The sequence below is a fragment of the Stegostoma tigrinum genome, chromosome 9 (genome assembly GCF_030684315.1).
Source record: "Stegostoma tigrinum isolate sSteTig4 chromosome 9, sSteTig4.hap1, whole genome shotgun sequence".
NCBI lineage: Eukaryota > Metazoa > Chordata > Chondrichthyes > Orectolobiformes > Stegostomatidae > Stegostoma > Stegostoma tigrinum.
The window spans coordinates 38,028,606-38,047,540 of record NC_081362.1 but is presented as its reverse complement, the minus strand read 5'-3'; the positions used below and the strand labels follow the sequence as shown (position 1 = coordinate 38,047,540).

Sequence of the window (18,935 nt, the reverse complement as noted above, 5' to 3'; positions counted from 1 at the left end):
GTACTCTGTACCTAAGGTGAGGCCATGTGTTGGTGACATTGTTACACTGTAACTGAAGAAGCTGTACCTAGGTAGAAGAGAACAGAATGGCCTTTACTGTCATTCACCCTCAAAGGAGTGTAGTGAGAAGTTTGCAATGCCGCCTCTTGGCGCCGTCTCAGGTAGAGGGTACCTAGGTACAAATACTTCAAGTGTTGTTACAGAATTGAAACAGTAAACAAAATGCCTAGCATGGAATTACAGTTTAAAAGGCTGGAATGAGAATAAAAAGTGTCCTCAAAGTACTCAAGTTATAGTCTTTTCTCATTGAGCCCACCAGCCTTCAGAACACCAGGCCCCTCGCCTCCATTTACTGGTCTCTGCCCTGGACTCATCTCCAGCACTTGTTCCCCTGGCCGGCCTGGGCACAGTCTGCTTTTGCTCCAGGCTCCAGCTGAGACTCGGCTCCCAGCTTAGCCTGCACTCCCGATGCCTTGGCTCCAGCATAGAACTGGGTTGGAAGGATTGTTGTTCTGAAATTTTTATTTCTGTGTTTCCTCTTTTATTCCTATGATCTGTATGTTGGACTTTTATTTCGTTACATTTCAGAATTTATTTCCTCATCTATACCTAGGTACCTTTCACAGAAGATGACACCGTAGGTGGCGACTAGTAAACTTTTCACTGTACTCATTTGAGTGCCCGTAACAATAAAGCTAATTCAATTCAAATCAGCAGGGCAATCTTTTAACTGAGGTCTCCCAAAGATGTTATATAGGCTCATCATTTACATACATTACTATATACTGTCACTTCAAATTGAAACTTTATGATTATTACACTTTTTTAATTTTTTAAACAAGAAGATGAGTTTTATGAATCATGGATTTTGGCAAGGATGCACTTTCAACCACACTGATAAATCAGTCCTTTCTTTAGTGCCATAAAGCACAGAAACAGACCCTTCGGTCCAACCAGTTCATGCCGAACATAATCCAAACTAAACTAATCCCACATGCTTGCTCCTGACCCATATCCCTCCAAACCTTTCCTACTGATGTACATATCCAAATGTCTTTTAAACATTGTAATTGTACCCACATCCACCATGTCCCCAGGAAGTTCATTCCACATGCAAACTACCCTCTGCATAAAAAATTTGCCCTTCATGTCTTTTTCAGATTTCTCTCTCACCTTAAAAATGTGTCCCATAGTCTTGAAACCCTCCATTTTACGGAAAAGATAACTATCATCAACTCTATTTATACCTCTCATTATTTTATAAACTTCTATCAAGTTGACTCTCAACCTCCCATACTCCAGTGAAAAAAGTTCAAGCCTATGTAGCCCTTCTTTATAACTCAAATCTTCCGTGCCCAGCAACATCCCAGAAAAGGCTTCACCAATGTCCTGCACAATCTCAGCATGACTTCCCAACTCCCAAACTCAAAGGACTCAGCAAATGAAGGCAAGCATGTCAAACCTGTCTATATGTAATGCAAACATCAAAGAATTATGTACTTGCACTCCTACCTCGCAAGACCCCATCATTAATTGTTTAAGCCCTATTCCACCACTCTCTGTCTCCTGCTGTTACATCAGTTGTGTATTTAATTGGCAAGATCACCCTGAATCCCACATTACCTAACTTTCCTAATTAGTCTACCATGCGGAACTTTGTCGAAGGCTCGGTAAAAAACCAAAATGAGCAGTGTCTACTGCACTACCATCATCAATCTTTTTGGTAACTTCCTCAAAAATCCCAGTCAAGTGTGTGAGGTTTTTCAAAGTCAGATCAATAGTTCCCTAATTTCTCCTTATAATCTTTCTCAAACAAAGGTACAACAATAGCCACCCTCCAGACATCAGGCGCCTCACCTGTAGTTATAGATGATGCAAATATTTCAGCAAGGGGCCTCACATTTCCTCCTTTACTTTGCACAATATTCTGGGATACATCAGGTCAAGTTCCAGAGATTTATCCACTTTTACAATCTCGAAAACCTCCTGAACTTTCTCTTCTGTAATGTGAGCTGTTTTTAAAACATCAAACTTTATTTTTCTGTATTCTCTAGACTCCATTTCTTTCTCCTCAGTAAAGACTGATGCAAAATATTCATTTAGTATCTCTCCCATCCCCTGAGATTCAATACAAAATGACCTCCTTGATCTTTAACTGACCCTATCCTCTCTCTAGATACCTTCTTGCTCTTAATGCATTTGTAGAATGTCTGGATTTCCTTAACATTATCTGCCAATGCTATCTGATTTCGCCCCTTTGTCTTCCTGTTTTCTTTCTTAAGAATATAACTACACTCTTTATATTCTGGATGTGAGTTTGCTCGCTGAGCTGGAAGGTTAGTTTTCAGACGTTTCGTCACTTTTTTTTATTTGAAAAAATATACTTTATTCATAAGATGTACAAAAAATAAAACATATTTATACACCTACCCAGTCATGCAAGCCGCTCCGGGTTACCCAGGGGGTACGTACACCAACTAAAGGAAAAGAAAACAAAGAAGAAAAAAAATCAAGGCAAAGAAAATACCCTGGCAGTTGTCATCCCACACAGTCCCCGTTGGCCGCCTGATCAGTTGGGGAAGGCGCCAGCTGGGACCAGTTACTAGATAGGGCCGTTTTTTCTATTCTGGACGAGGGGTTTCATACGGTGGTCTTTCACCACCGCGCCTTGGCGGCGGCTGCCCCAAGCTTTAGTCGGTCCGTCAGCACGTCGTCCTGGACCTCGGGGTGCGCCAGTCTGCAGCACTCGGTTGGGGTCAGTTCTTTCAGCTGGCAGACCAGCAAGTTGCGGGCAGACCAAAGAGCGTCTTTCACCGCATCGCTGGTCCTCCAGGCGCAGTTGATGTCGGTCTCGGTGTGTGTCCCGGGAAACAGCCTGTAGAGCACGGAGTCCCACGTCACGGAGCTGCTCAGGACGAACCTCAACAAATACCACTGCATCCCCCTCCAGACCTCCTGCGCATAGGCACACTCCAGAAGGAGGTGATCGACAGTCTCGTCCGCCCCGCAGCCACCTCGAGGGCAGTGTGCTGTGGCGCAGAGATTCTGGGCATGCATAAAGGATCTCACTGGCACAGCCCCTCTCACTGCCAGCCAAACAATGTCCTTGTGCTTGTTTGAAAGTTCTGGCAATGAGGCATTCTGCCAAACGACTTTGGCAGTCTGCGTGGGGAACGACGGGATCCACCCTCTCCTTTTCCTGTAGGGTCTCGAGGATACTACGTGCTGAATTAGGTGGTACAGGATGGTCCAACTACTCGGAGCGTTCCGCGGCAACGAGGCCAGGCCCCTCCTTCGCAACACCGGGGACAGGTAGAACCTCAGTAAGTAGTGACACTTGGTGTTTGCGTACTGAGGATCTACGCACAGCTTGATGCAGCTACACACAAAGGTAGCCGTCAAGGCGAGGGTGGCGTTCGGTATGCCCCTTCCCCCATTTTCCAGGTCTTTGTACATGGTGTCCCTGCAGACCTGGTCCATCATCGACCCCCAAATGAAGTGGAAGATAGACTGGGTGACAGCAGCGGCGCATGTCCAGGGGATAGGCCAGGCCTGCGCCACATACAACAGTACAGAAAGCCCCTCAAACCTGACAACCAGGTTCTTACCCGCGATGGAGAGGGACTGGAGCGTTCACCTGCAGAGCTTCTGCTTCAGTTTGGTGATACGCTCCTCCCAAGTCTTAGTGCATGCCCCAGCTCCACTGAACCAAACACCCAGCACCTTCAGGTAGTCTGTCCTGACGGCGAAAGGGATGAAGGAGCGGTCGTCCCAGTTCCCGAAGAACATGACCTCGCTCTTACCCCTGTTGACTTTGGCACCCGAGGCCAGTTCAAACTGGCCGCAGAAGTCCAACAGCCTACTCACCGACTGACGATCGGTGAAGAAGATGGCGATGTTGTTCAGGTACAGGGAGGTCTTGAACTGAAGGCCTCCACTGCCTGGGATAGTCACGCCCTTCAGGCTCACGTCTTTCCTGATGGATGCAGTGAAGGGCTCCACACGGCACACGAACAAGGCAGGAGAGAGCGGGCAGCCCTGCCTGACTCCAGATCTGATGGGAAGACTGTCCGATTCCCACCCGTTGTTGATCGAGACTGCGCTAACGATGTTTGTGTAGAGCAGCCGGATCCAATTGCGGATGCCCTCCCCAAACCCTAATTTGGAGAGGACGTCCCTCATGTAAGCATGAGAGACCCTGTTGGAGGCCTTCTCGTGGTCCATGCTGACGAGGCAGGTGTCCACCCTCTTGTCTTGCACGTAGGCGATCGTATCCCTGATGAGCGCGAGGCTCTCAGCGATCTTCCTGCCCGGCACAACACAGGTTTGGTCAGGGTGAATCACCGACTCCAGGACAGACCTGACCTGGTTGGCTATGACCTTGACCAGGATTTTGTAGTCCACGTTCAATAGTGAAATGGGACGCCAATTCTTAATTTCTTCCCTCTCCCGCTTCCTCTTGTAGATGAGGGTGATGATGCCCTTCCTCATGGGCTTGCAGATTTCCCCTGCCCGAAGCGCACTATCGTACACCTCCAGCAGGTCCTGGCCGACCAGGTCCCACAGAGCGGAATACAGCTCACCCGGTAATCCATTGCTCCCGAGAGTCTTATTCCTCTCCAAGCACTTGAGGGGTCTGGTCAGCTCATCCAGGGATATTGGTCAGTCCAGCCACTCCCTCGTGCCGTCGTCTAAGACCTCCGTGATAGACGACAGGAACGATTCTGAGGCCGTGCTGTCCGTGGGCTATGCGTCATACAGTCCGGCATAGAAGGATCTGCTGATCCTCAAAATGTCAGGCCGAGACGACGTCACCGAGCCGTCGTCCTCCTTCAGCCGGCTAAGCACAGAGCTCTCTTTGTGCACCTTCTGAAAGAAGAAACGCGAGCACGTCTCATCCTGCTCCACGGAGCGGACCCTGGACCGGAAGATTATCTGGGGGCCTCCACGGCGAAGAGCGAGGCTTGCTGGCCCCTCACCTCGCGGAGGTCCTCCGTGACATCAACCTCCATCGACCGCAGAAGGAGCAGGTTCTGCACCCTTTTCTGGAATCGCAACAGCTTTCCCCGCCTCTCTCTCGCCTTCCAAACACCCTTGAGGACAAAGAACCTCTTGATGTTCTCCTTCACCATCTCCCACCAGTTGTCCAGAGACTCAAAGAGGGGTTTCACGGTTCTCCAATCAGCGTACTCCCTCTTAAGCTCCTCGACGTTCTCTGATGTCAACAGTGTCATGTTGAGCTTCCACGTCCCCTTGCTGGCCTGCTGGTCGTCCTGCAAGTGACAGTTGGCCAGCAGGAGGCAGTGGTCAGAGAAGAACACCGGCTCGACGCTGGTGGACCTGACCGAGAACGCCCGTGACACAAACAGGAAGTCTATCCTTGAGCGGATAGACCCGTCTGGCAGCAACCAGGTGTATCTCCGCTGCGCTCCGTCTGCAGGGGTGCTGAAGACGTCGAGCACTTTGGCGTCCTTCACCATGCCCATCAGGAATCTGGATGTGACGTCCAGTTGACCCCCCCTACCCGCTGTCCCCACGCCGGATCTTCCATCTGCATCAATGATGCAGTTGAAGTCTCCACCTAGGATGACCGGCCTGGACGTAGCCAGCAAGGGTGGAAGCCGCTGCAGGACGGCCAACCGCTCACTCCGTACCGTTGATCAGCCTCAGGGGACCGTTCCTGTAGGTGACATTGGCCACTCGGAGGCGCCCCCCCACCTCCTGAACTTGAGAGATGGTGAAGTTGCGCCCCCGCAGCAGAATAGCCAGGCCCGAGGAGCGACAGTCGTTACCCCTCGACCAGATCGAAGGCCGACAGGTCCAGGCGCCGGACCATTTCCCGTACCTGCTGAAGTGCGGTATGCCACAATCCTGCAGAAACAGGATCTCCGCCTGACGGTGGTCAGGTAGGCCAACGTGGACACACATCTTGTGGTGGACTTGACGCTGTGCACATTAATGCTCGCAACACATACCCCTATTGTGGGCAGTGACCACAGTACCCTCCCCAAGTCCAAGGTCCAGCCCTTCCATCTGTCCCTTCATGCCCATTGCTCGGGCTAACCACTGGACTCTCTCCGGGCTCAGGAAACTGTCCGTGCTGCCTTCTGGGTGGCATCCCCCCATCGGGGGTACAGAGGCAGGAGAGTCTGGCTCTGGGTCAGGCTGGGGACGCGCTGTTTCCTGCTTCCCGCCTGAAGGTTCTGGGGGGGCCTCCAGGGACCCAGCGGCCCGTGGCTTGGTGTCGGAGGGAGTTTCAGGGCCCCTCCCGTCACCTGGAATCAGGGTGCTGCTTTCCTTCTCCCTTGAGATCTTTAGCTTCTGCTTTGGGCGGGCCTCCTCCGAATCCCCCTTGTCAGTGGAGCTCTTATAGCCCCCCTGTAGCTGCCTCTTCCCGCCTGATGGTTGCGGTGCCGGGGCCTGCCAGCGCGCCTTTCTCCTTGCTTTCTGGACCATCGTCCTCTCCCCTGGGTCACCTGTCGCCTCCTCCATCGGCTCCGGGTTGTTGGGGGGAGGCGCGGAGCCTGCAGGGATGCTTTGCTGGCCTTAGGTCGGTCCTGCGGGGCTGGGCCCTCCTGCACAACCTGGCCCTCCTGCACATTAGGGGGGTCCTTGCAGGGGCCTGGTGCCTTCCTCTCCTCCGGGGGGGGGGGGGGCTTGCCCCGCATTGCCCCTGCTGGCAACCTGGGCGTAGGTGGTCCCCTGCCGCGGGCATGCCCTATAGAGATGGCCCGCTTCCCCTCAAAGGTTGCAGTTTTTTTCTTGTGGGCAATCCTTTGCAAGGTGTCCCTCTTCCCTGCAGATGGTGGCTTTGCAGTCGGCCACCATGTGTCCTGACCTACCACAGGCATGGCAGACTTTAGGTTGCCCTGCGTAGGTCAGGTAGCCCTTGCTCCCGCCGATTGCGAAGCTTGACGGTGGGTGTATGATGTTCCAGTCCACGCCCATCCTCAGTGTCACCCTGACCTGCCTCTTACTGGTCCAGATCCCGAAGGGGTCCATGATGTTGGTTAGGTCCCCTTCCACCTTGACGTTCCTTCCGAGAAAGGTCAAGACATCAACTGCTGGCACATGCGGGTTGTACATGTGTACAGTCACCATATGGCTCCTGTGTACCAGCATCACAATCAGCAGGACAGTGGTCAATACAGAGAGGGTGCCCTCACCTCCTTTCTCCTTGAAAACCTCCAGGAAGCGCTCTCAAAGCTTGGCACTCCTGAAGGTTACATCATGAAAACCTCCGCAGCAGTGAACCCACAACAGTCCAACAGGACCTTCTTCACGAAGAAGGTGCAGTCCACAGGTGCACCTTCATCCACCTTCTTCATGGAAACGCGGATGGTGTTCCGGACCCCCGACCCGGGGCACGAGTACTCGCTGCAGCCATCATTGCAGGTTGGCTGCTCCCCTGAACCAGTGTTAGGCCGAAGCCAGCATTAAGATCCACCGGTTGCAAGGATGCACAGCCAACCCGATGTCTTCCTTCCACCTCCAACACAGTCACGCTCTCCTCCTCTCGGTCCACAAAAGAGTGGGTCTTTATTTTGTTCCGGATGTAAGCTGGTTCACTGAGCTGGAAGGTTTGTTCCCAGATAATCAGTCACCATTCTAGGTAACATCATCAGTGAGCCTCCGACAAAGCGCTAGTGTTATGTCCCGCTTTCTATTTATCTGTTTAGGTTTCCTTGGGTTGGTGATGTCATTTCCTGCATTGGTGATGTCATTTCCTGTTCTTTTTCTCACAGGATGGTAGATTGGCTCCAAATCAACGTGTTTGTTGACGGAGTTCCAGTTGGAATGCCATGCTTCTAGGAATTCTCGTGCATGTCTCTGTTTGGCTTGTCCTAGGATGGATGTGTTGTCCCAATCAAAGTGGTGTCCTTCCTCATCTGTATGTAAGGATACTAGCGATAGTGGGTCATGTCATGGCATTCCAACCGGAACTACATCAACAAACACATTGGCTCCAAATCAGGTCAAAGTGACGCTGAGGATGGGTGCGGACGGGAACATTGTACACCCACCGTTCAGCTTCGCGATCGGCAGGAGCAAGGGCTACCTGACCTACGCAGAGCAACCTAAAGTCTGCCATGCCTGTGATAGGTCTTCCTGGAGGTTTTCAAGGAGAAAGGAGGTGAGGGTCCCCTCTCTGTATTGACCGCTGTCCTGCTGTTCCTGATGCCAGCGCAGAGGAGCCGTATGGTGACTGTACACATGTACAACCCGCATGTGTCAGCAGTTGATGTCCTGACCTTCCTTGGAAGGTACGTGAAGGTGGAAGGGGACCTAACCAACATCATGGGCCCCTTTGGCATCTGGACCAGTTAGACGCAGGTCAAAGTGACGCTGAGGATGGGTGCGGATGGGAACATTGTACACCCACCGTTCAGCTTCGCGATCGGCAGGAGCAAGGGCTACCTGACCTACGCAGGGCAATCTAAAGTCTGCCATGCCTGTGGTAGGTCAGGTCACGTGGCGGCCGACTGCAAAGCCACCATCTGCAGGAACTGCAGGGAGGAGGGACACCTTGAAAAGGATTGCCCACAAGAAAAAAGCTGCAACCTTTGCGAGGAAGCGGGCCACCTCTATAGGGCATGCCCGCGGCGGGGGACCACCTACGCCCAGGTCGCTGGCAGGGGCAATGCGGGGCCAGCTCCCCCTGAGGAGAGGAAGGCACCAGGGCCTTGCAAGGACCCCACTAATGTGCAGGAGGACCAGGTCGTGCAGGAGGGCCCAGCCCTGCGGGATGGGACCAAGGCCAGCAAAGCGCCCCTCCAGGCTCCACTCCCCCCCAACAACCCAGAGTCGATGGAGGCGGCGACAGGCGACCCAGAGGAGTGGACTACGGTCCGGTAAGTGAGGAGGGAGGCGCGTCGGGGGCCCAGGAACCGCAACCATCAGGCGGGAAGAGGCAGCTACGGGGGGGCTATAAGAGCTCCTCTGAGGGAAATTCGGAGGGGGCCTGCCCAAAGCAGAAGCTAAAGATCTCCAGGGAGAAGGAAAGCAGCACCCCAATTCCAGGTGACGGGTGGCATCCTGAGGCTCCCTCCGACACCCAGTCACGTGCTGCTGGGGCCCTGGAGGGCCCCCCAGAACTTCCAGGCGGGAAGGAGGAAACAGCACGTCCCCAGCCTGGCCCAGAGCCGGACTCTTCTGCCTCCATACCCCCGACGGGGTGATGCCACCCGGAAGGAAGCACAGACGGTTTCCTGAGCCCAGAGAGCGTCCAGCAATTAGCCCGGGCAATGGGCATGAAGGGACAGATGGAGGGGCTGGACCTTGGACTTGGGGAGGGTACTGCGGTCACTGCCCAGAATGGGGGTACAAGTTGCGAGCATTAATGTGCGCAGTGTCAAGTCCACCGCAAGATGTGTGTCTACGTTGGCCTACCTGACCACCATTAAGGCGGACATCCTGTTTCTGCAGGAGTGCGGGATACCGCACCTCAGCAGGTACTGCAAATGGTCCGGCACCTGGACCTGTGGGCCTTCGATCTGGTCGGGGGGTAACGACTGTTGCTCCTCGGGCCTGGCTATTCTGCTGCGGGGGCGCAACTTCACCATCTCTCAAGTTCAGGAGGTGGGGGGGTGCCTCCTAGTGGCTGACGTCACCTACAGGAACGGTCCCCTGAGGCTGATCAACGTGTATGCCCCAGTGGTACGGAGTGAGCGGTTGGCCGTCCTGCAGCGGCTTCCACACCTGCTGGATACGTCCAGGCCGGTCATCCTAGGTGGAGACTTCAACTGCATCATCGATGCAGATAGAAGATCCGGCATGGGGAAAGCGGGTGGGGGTAGTCAACTGGACGTCACGTCCAGGTTCCTGATGGGCACAGTGAAGGACGCCAAGCTGCTCGACGTCTTCAGCACCCCTGCAGACAGACCGCAGCGGAGGTACACCTGGTCGTGGCCAGACGGGTCTATTCGCTCAAGGATAGACTTCCTCTTTGTGTCACGGACGTTCTCAGTCAGGTCCACTGGCGTCGAGCCGGTGTTCTTCGCTGACCACTGCCTCCTGCTGGCTGACTGTCACTTACAGGACGACCAGCCGGCCGGCAAGGGGACGTGGAAGCTCAACATGACTCTGTTGACCCCAGAGAACATCGAGGAGCTTAAGAGGGGGTACGCCAGTTGGAGAACCATGAAATGCCTCTTTGAGTCTGCTACTGCTGCAGTTGATGGGGGTCAATGTCACGGAGGACCTCCGCGAGGTGAGGGGCCAGCAAGCCTCGCTCTTCGCCGCGGAGGCCTCCAGGATAAACTTCCGGTCCAGGGTCCGCTCCGTGGAACAGGATGAGACGTGCTCGCGTTTCTTCTTTCAGAAGGTGCACAAAGAGAGCTCTGTGCTTAGCCGGCTGAAGGAGGATGACGGCTCGGTGACGTTGTCTTGGCCCGACATTTTGAGGATCAGCAGATCCTACTATGCCGGACTGTACGACACGAAGCCCACGGACAGCACGGCCTCAGAATCGTTCCTGTTGTCTATCACGGAGGTCTTAGACGATGGCACGAAGGAGTGGCTGGACTGACTGATATCCCTGGATGAGCTGACCAGACCCCTCAAGTCCTTGGAGAGGAATAGAACTCCCGGGAGCGATGGCTTACCGGTCAAACTGTATTCCGCTCTGTGGGACCTGGTCGGTCAGGACCTGCTGGAGGTGTACGATAGTGCGCTTCGGGCAGGGGAAATGTGCAAGTCCATGAGGAAGGGCATCATCACCCTCATTTACAACAGGAAGGGGGAGAGGGAAGAAATTAAGAATTGGCGTCCCATTTCACTATTGAACGTGGACTACAAAATCCTGGCCAAGGTCATAGCCAACCAGGTCAGGTCTGTCCTGGAGTTGGTGATTCACCTTGACCAAACTTGTGTTGTGCCAGGCAGGAAGATCGCTGAGAGCCTCGCGCTCATCAGGGATACGATCGCCTACGTGCAGGAGAGGCGGGTGGACACCTGCCTCGACAGCCTGGACCAGCAGAAGGCCTTCGACAGGGTCTCTCATGCTTACATGAGGGACGTCCTTTCCAAATTGGGGTTCGGGGAGGGCATCCACAATTGGATCCGACTGCTCTACACCAACATCGTTAGCGCAGTCTCGATCAACAGGTGGGAATCGGACAGTTTTCCCATCAGATCTGGAGTCAGGCAGGGCTGCCTGCTCTCTCCTACCTTGTTCGTGTGCTGTGTGGAGCCCTTCGCCGTGTCCATCAGGAAGGATGTGAGCCTGAAGGGCGTGACTATCCCAGGCAGCGGAGGCCTTCAGGTCAAGACCTCCCTGTACATGGACAACGTCGCCGTCTTCTGCACCAATCGTCGGTCGGTGAGTTGGCTATTGGACATCTGCGGCCAGTTTGAACTGGCCTCGGGTGCCAAAGTCAATAGGTCATGTTCTTCAGGAACTGGGACGACCGCTCCTTCATCCCCTTCACCGTCAGGACAGACTACCTGAAGGTGCTGGGTGTTTGGTTCAGTGGAGCTGGGGCGTGCACTAAGACTTGGGAGGAGCGTATCACCAAATTGAAGCAGAAGCTGGGCAGGTGGACGCTCCGGTCCCTCTCCATCGCGGGTAAGAACCTGGTTGTCAGGTGCGAGGGGCTTTCGGTACTGTTGAATGTGGCGCAGGCCTGGCCTATTCCCTGGACCTGCGCCGCTGCGGTCACCCGAGCCATCTTCCACTTCATTTGGGGGTCAAGGATGGACCGGGTCCGCAGGGACACCATGTAGAAAGACTTGGAAAATGGGGGAAAGGGCGTACCGAACGCCACACTCGCCCTGACGGCTACATTTGTGTGTGGCTGCATCAGGCTGTGCGTAGATCCTCAGTACGCAAACACCAAGTGTCACTACTTACTGAGGTTCTACCTGTCCCCGGTGTTGTGAAGGATGGGCCTGGCCTCGTTGCTGCGGAACACTCCGAGTAGTTGGACCGTCCCGTACCACCTGCCCTTCGTGGAGGAATTTTTGACCACAAGGCTGTCAGGCAGTGGTCAGCACGTAGTATCCTCGAGACCATTCGTGAAAAGTAGAGGGTGGATCCAGTCGTGTGGTTCCCCACGCAGACTGCCAAAGTCATTTGGCAGAATGCCTCATTGCCAGAACTTTCAAACAAGCACAAGGACATTGCTTGGCTGGCGGTGAGAGGGGCTCTGCCAGTGAGATCCTTTATGCATGTCCGGAATCTCTGCGCCACCGCACACTGCCCTCGAGGTGGCTGCGGGGCAGACGAGACTGTCGATCACCTCCTTCTGGAGTGTGCCTATGCACAGGAGGTCTGGAGGGGGATGCAGTGGTATTTGTCGAGGTTCGTCCTGAGCAGCTCCGTGACGCGGGACTTCGTGCTCTACAGGCTGTTTCCCGGGACGCACACCGAGACCAACATCAACTGCGCCGGGAGGACCATCAATGCGGTGAAAGACGCTCTTTGGTCTGCCCGCAACTTGCTGGTCTGCCAGCTGAAAGAACTGACTCCAACCGAGTCCAACTGGTGCACTCCAAGGTCCAGGACTACGTGCTGAGGGATGCGCTAAAGCTTGGGGCAGCTGCTGCCAAGGCACGGTGGGGAAAGACCACGGTATGAAACCTCTCGTCCAGAATAGCAAAAAGGGTCCTATCTGGTAACTGGTCCCAGCTGGCGCCTTCCCCAACTGGTCAGGGGGTCAACTGGGACTGCACAGGGTGACGACTGCCGGGGTATTTTCTTTGCTTTTTTTTTGTTCTTTGTTTGTTTTTTTCCTTTAGTTGGTCTACGTACCCCCGGGGTAACCCGGAGCGGCTTGCATGACTGGGTAGGTGTATCAATGTTTTATTTGTACATCTTATGAATAAAGTATATTTTTTCAAATAAAGAAAAGGTGACGAAACATCTGAAAACTAACCTTCCAGCTCAGCGAGCAAACTCACATCCAGAACCTCAACCTGAGCTGCAAATCTTCTCAAAACTCGTTTTTCTTTATACTGATTAAGAGATTCAATTGAATCAAGTTATCTATATCTAAAAGAAGATTCTCTTTTATTCTTGACTAGAACCTCAATATCTTTACTCATCAATTGTTTCTTAATCTTACCAGCCTTACCTTTCACTCTAACAAGAACACAATGTCTCTCCGCCTTCGCCACCATACTCTTGAAAGCCTCACGCTTGTCAGACACACTTTTACCTGCAAACTGACTACTCCAATCAACTTTTGAAAGTTCTTATCTCATACCATTAAAATTTGCCTTGCTCCAATGGAAAAGTTTAACTTTTATGGAAGGCCTCTCCTTTTCTGTTATCATTTTGAAACTGACAGAATTATGATTGCTATGTGTTCCCCACTATCACTGGCCCGGTGTTATTGCCCAAAAGGAAGTCTAGTTTTGCTCCTTCTCTAGTCGGAGCATCCACATATTGATCAAGAAAATTTTCTTGCACACATTTGACAAAATTTTTCACCATTGAAACCTTTAACACTATGGTAGCCCCAGTCAATGTTTGGAAAATTAAAATCCCCATTCTTACACCCTATTCTGCTGACACATATCTGAGATCTGCCAATGTATTTGTTTCTCATTTTCCCTCTTACTATTGGGTGATCTATAGTACAATCCCATCAAGGTGATGTTTCCTTTTCTTTTATTTCTAATTTCTATCTATATATTTTCACTATGTGATTTTTCAGAAATATCTTCTCTAGTTACAGCAGTAATCCATTTGTTAATCAAATATACCACCCAGCTCCTCCCCCATCCCTCTTTCTTACCTCCTTTTCTATCCTTCCTATTGCATCTAAAACCCAGAACCTTGAGCTGCCTTCTTGTCCACCTCTCAGCCACAATGTCCAAATCCCATGTTCTTGAACATGCCCTAAGTTCGTCAGCTTTATCTGTAAAACTCCTTGCATTGAAAGAAATACAATTTAGTTCTTCAGAGTTATTACTTACCGTGACTCTCTTTTGTCTTTCTTTTATAACTGACATGCTCTCTTCACTTTCAGAACCTTCCCCATCAATCCTTCATTTTATGCTGCTACTTAGAATTCCTCCACTAATCCTCTCTGTCAGTATAACGTCTCCTTTAATGGAATGAACAAATCTCCCTGCTAAGATATTGGTCCCTCTCTAGTTCGGTTTAGACTCATCATTTTTGAACATGTGCTTTCTATTCCAAAAAACATTCTAATTGTCCAAAAACCTGAATCCCTGAACAATAACCAGCTCTTTAGCCATTGATTTATCTCCTTTATCCTTTTGTTCATGCCCTTGTTTGAGTTTGGCATTGGGAGTAAACCAGAGATTACTACTTTTATTTATTTCCCAGCTACCTTCTCTCTCCCCATTTCGGAAGAAGGGTCCAACCCAAAACATTAACTTTCCTGCTCCTCTGATGCTGCCTGGCCTGCTGTGTTCCTCCAGCTCCATACTGTGTTGTCTCTGACTCCAGTATCTGCAGTTCTTGCTATCTCTGACTACTTTTAGAATTCTACTCTTTAATCTTCAACCTAATCTCTTGAATTGACTTTGTACTGCTTTAATCTTTTCTCCACAAATATCATTTCTACCAATATCTACAATAATTTCTGGCTTCCCAATCTCACATAAAAAAAATGCTTGAAACATTTAGAAATGTCCTTAATTCTAGCACCAAGCCATCTAAATTTACACTCACTGCCACTGAATCTCCCATCTATGTCCCTGACAGCAGAGTTTCCAAGAATAATAATTCTATTAGATCTTGTCAAATGCTGCCTAACATAAGAGTCATTCCAACTGTCCAATAACTGACAGCCCCGTTCCATTTTCCCTGGAGGGACGAACTCCTTCAACAGTTCCAAAATACTGAATATCTATTTGTTAGAGGAATAGCCACTCGAGACTTTTGAACTATCTTTTTACGTTTCCCCACAGTCACTCGTCTATCTACCTGATCCTGCTGTGTAATAACTTTTCTAAATCTACTAGCCATCTCACTTTTACCTCATGTATGTCCTTAATAACGTTAAGCCTAAAAGAAAGGAACCTTAAGTAACACCTGATATATAAAATAAGCTACTTTTCATTACCTACAGAAGAAAATGTTAAAGCAGGCAAATTTTTTTTAAAAATACACATCAAACATATAAAACTTAAATAAAATCAACCACTTGGCTGATCTTCCTGGAAGTTTCTGTGCATTTTATTTCACTCGTTTCGTAATTTTCATGCATATATATTACTGACTAGATACATTTCAGAACTGCTTGTATGTTGCTCCAACTGTATCTATTAACTGTAAACTTTAGGAAAAACATCAACTTGTCTCGCCATAATTCCATTTCCTGCATAATATAGTCAATGGCTCTTTAAAGGAAAATCAGTGAAATGTTTTTATGGTGATTTCACATTCATTGGAAGTAGAGGTGGGAATGCAGTCCTGATATGTACTGTCCAGATTAATGGTGGTTCAATCCGAACTTTCAAAAGGGAACTGGATAAGTACTTGAAATTAAATATTTGAAGGGTTATCAGAAAAAGAGCTAGCGAGTAGGTTGAATTAGGAACCGGATCAAATGGCTGGTACAGACATAATGGTTTGGATAGCCAGTTTTTGTGCTATTGTGATTCTCTGATTTCACACATGAACTTTAGCAGTTTTCTGAGATAAAAGAGATACCTTTCACTCCTACTGTGGGACAGACTGCAAAGCAGGGATGTAGAACATGGATGAATATTCTTCCTGGTATATCATACCATCCAGTGCAACATTGAAGAAGATGCAATTAATTTGCTTTATTATGGTGATCAGTAATGTAATTCAGGAACTATTTTAATATACCCACTATTTATTTAATGCAATGGTTCATGAAGATGAGTAGACCATTTAATATTTTCTTTGCTGTTTGTCTTTCAGAACAACAAAATTCTGATGAAATGGAACAGTTGTACAAATCCTTAGAGCAAGCCAGTCTTTCACCTATTGGAAAACGTCGGCCTTCATCAAGAAAGGATTACAGGAGATCATTTATAAAACGTAGCAATAATCCTGTTGTTAATGAAAGATTGCACAAATTCAGAACTTTGAACAGTACTTTGAAGGTATAAATATTTCAGCTTTTGTTTATCTTTTGATAAAACATAATTGCTTGTGGGGTACGTGGTGGTGTAGTGTTAATATGACATAAACCCAGGCTAACGTTTGACAGTATGGGTTCAAATCCCAGTAGTACTGTGGAATTAAAAATGTAATTACTCAGCTTGTCATTATTTATTAATTAATATAAAATTGGTCTCAGTCATGGTGACCATGAAATGATCATTGGTTGTTGTAAAAAATCATCCATTTCAGTAATGTCATTTAGGGAACAAAATTGGCAGTTCCTACCTGGTCTGGCCTGCCTGTGTCTTGACACCTACAGCAATGTGGTTGAACTTAATTGTGTTCTGAACTCAGTTCAAGGACAGTAAGGGATGGGTAACAATTGCTGGTCTTGTCAGTAATACGCATATCCCATAAAAGAATAATGATAAAAAAAAAACTACATAACTAGAAGAAATGGCGAGATATTTTAAAAATTGAACATCCAAGTGTGATCATGAAATGTAAGTTTCATAACCTATTCACGATCCTCCATGCAAAATTCAAAATTTACATTTTGAAGTGTGGTAGATTTTTGCATTTTAACAGATCATGATAAACATAATAGGAAAGCAATCAAGCAACAACAATTAATTTTTAATCTGAATTCTGAAATGATTTTATTTATTTCAAATATATCAATGCTTCATCTAACTAATAATTGTTTGTATTTATAGCTTTCTCATTTTTTAAGGTGTAGTTCCAAACATGTTGGCCCTCTATTAAAGAATTTCATCATGAACTCTATTGTGGCTACTCACTGAATTTTTATGACATGTCTTAGTTACGAGCAGTGAATTGCTAGGGACCCCCTCTCAAACCATGCATGAGACTTATTTTTTAACAGGACATTATATTCCATTTGTACATACTAAAATAAACGCTTGACTTTCGAAAATAGGAAATCATAACCAGAAGCAATTCTACATTTAGTGTTAGATAACGTCTATTAGTGTGTTCAACTGGTCAACATTTGTTTCCTAACAAGAGCAGGGAAAGACTGACCTGCCATTTTTAGACTACTCTCGCCCTCATGAAAAATGCACAAACATGAACATCCCCAGAACAACTTCTGACAATGTTTCCAAGTTTATTGTCTCTTTCTGAGCTCTTATCTTGATATTTTGTTTTCCTTTCAGCATGTGAAATTAAATGGATTAAATGTGCAATTACTTTTAGCTAACAGATGTGTCCCTTCTATCATCATATATTGACAAGGCTACGCTTGCTGGTTTTCCATGCACAAAGTGGGTGTCATCCAGTTGTTTTTAAAGTGAACCTGGAAACCAGTAACAATATCTTCACCCTGAATGAGTCCTCCTCATCTGGTTACATCTTCCCGAATTTGCCTTGTCAAGATCATTACAGTATTGGGTTATGTGGTTCACTTCCTCCTCCTTGAAGCATAACAACATAAGAAATAGGAGCAGGAGTAAGCCCCTCAATCTTCTGAGCCCATTTCACCACTCATTGAAATTATGGACAATCTTTCACTGTAACACCACTTATCCTCTCCAAAGCCTATATCTATGCTTCCACATTGTGTTATGTATGCTGTGGGGGAGGGGAGTGTAGGATAATGAGGTAGGGTGAGGGACTGTGTTACATATAATAATGAGTGGCAGGTCATTAGTCTTGGTGGGAGATGGTGCAGTAACAGAGATAGAGCGAGTGTGAGATAGCAAAGAAAGAACAAAGAACAGGGAAAGTCATTAACCTTCCTTTTGCATTGTTGGCCATTCCTCAGCACTCTATAAATGGTACTCCCACCTGGGTGGTGACCTCAGAAGAGGCTGGCAGGGTCTAATGGTGCTGCCTCCTCTGTCAGTCATCCAGAAAGAGGGGTTCTCTGTACCACCCTGTCCATCAGGACCGCTAGGTCACTGTTGGAGAATCATGGTGCTATCTTCCCCTTCACCAATATTTTTAGATTCTGTCTAAGAGCAGGCAAGCTCTGGAATGCCAAGGCTCAACTAAGTGTACAACAGGCTTTTAAAAGTGCTGTGGGTGTAAGGGATGCAGGTGTTTTGATCTGGTAGCAACTGATGACATGAGATACATCATTGGTTCTGGCTAAGTAATTCATGAGGAGGGTTTGATAAGTCAGGGTGAGAAATTTCATTAAGCTTCACAGCAAAAAGTCTTCCAGAAAACTCAACGGAACTCTGACTTAGCCAAAAGAAACGGAGGATTTAGATCATGATGTCAATTTTACTGATAGAAACACTGAATCGTAAAGAAAGGAGCCCAAGACTAAGCCGTTCAACTCTTCGAGCTTGCTCATGACTGATCATGGAACTCAATGACCTAATTCCACCCCTTCCCCATATCCCGTAATTCCTCAGCCACAGAGCTTGATTAACATTCTCCTTGAAAACACAACGTTTTGACCTCAGCCAACCTTCTGTGAATTCCACAGGCTCACCACTCTCTTTCTCCTCATCTCAGTTCCAAGAGATTTACACCCTTGTCTTTAAACTATGCCCCCAACCCCAACCTACACTGGTTCTAGACTCCCACACCATTGGGAACATTTTTTCTGCATCTAAGCCATCTAGACATGTTAGAATTTTATGGATTTCTATGAGGTCCCCTTTATTTTTCTAAACTCCAATGAATACAATCCTAACCAATTCAACCTCCCCTCAAGCATCAGTCCTGTATCCCAGAAATAATTTGGTAAAACTTCACTGCACTCCCTCTATAGCAAGAACAGATGAGGAGACCAAACTACACAATTTTTAAGGTGTGGTCTCACCAATATCCTGTATAGTTGCAGCAAGACATCCTTGACCCTGTGCTCAAATCCCCTTGCTATGAAAGGCAACATGCAGCATACTTTCAG

At 48.8% G+C, this 18,935-nt stretch overlaps 1 protein-coding gene across 2 annotated transcripts in view; it reads left to right on the top strand.

Annotated features, from left to right (window-relative positions):
- ipcef1 (interaction protein for cytohesin exchange factors 1) overlaps positions 1-18,935 on the top strand; it is a 169,033-nt gene that overhangs the window by 148,207 nt on the left and 1,891 nt on the right. For both annotated transcript variants that reach the window (XM_048535947.1, XM_048535946.2), the window contains exon 10: positions 15,866-16,050. In XM_048535947.1, coding sequence (XP_048391904.1) covers positions 15,866-16,050 — 185 coding nt within the window. The remainder of the gene's footprint in view (positions 1-15,865; positions 16,051-18,935) is intronic.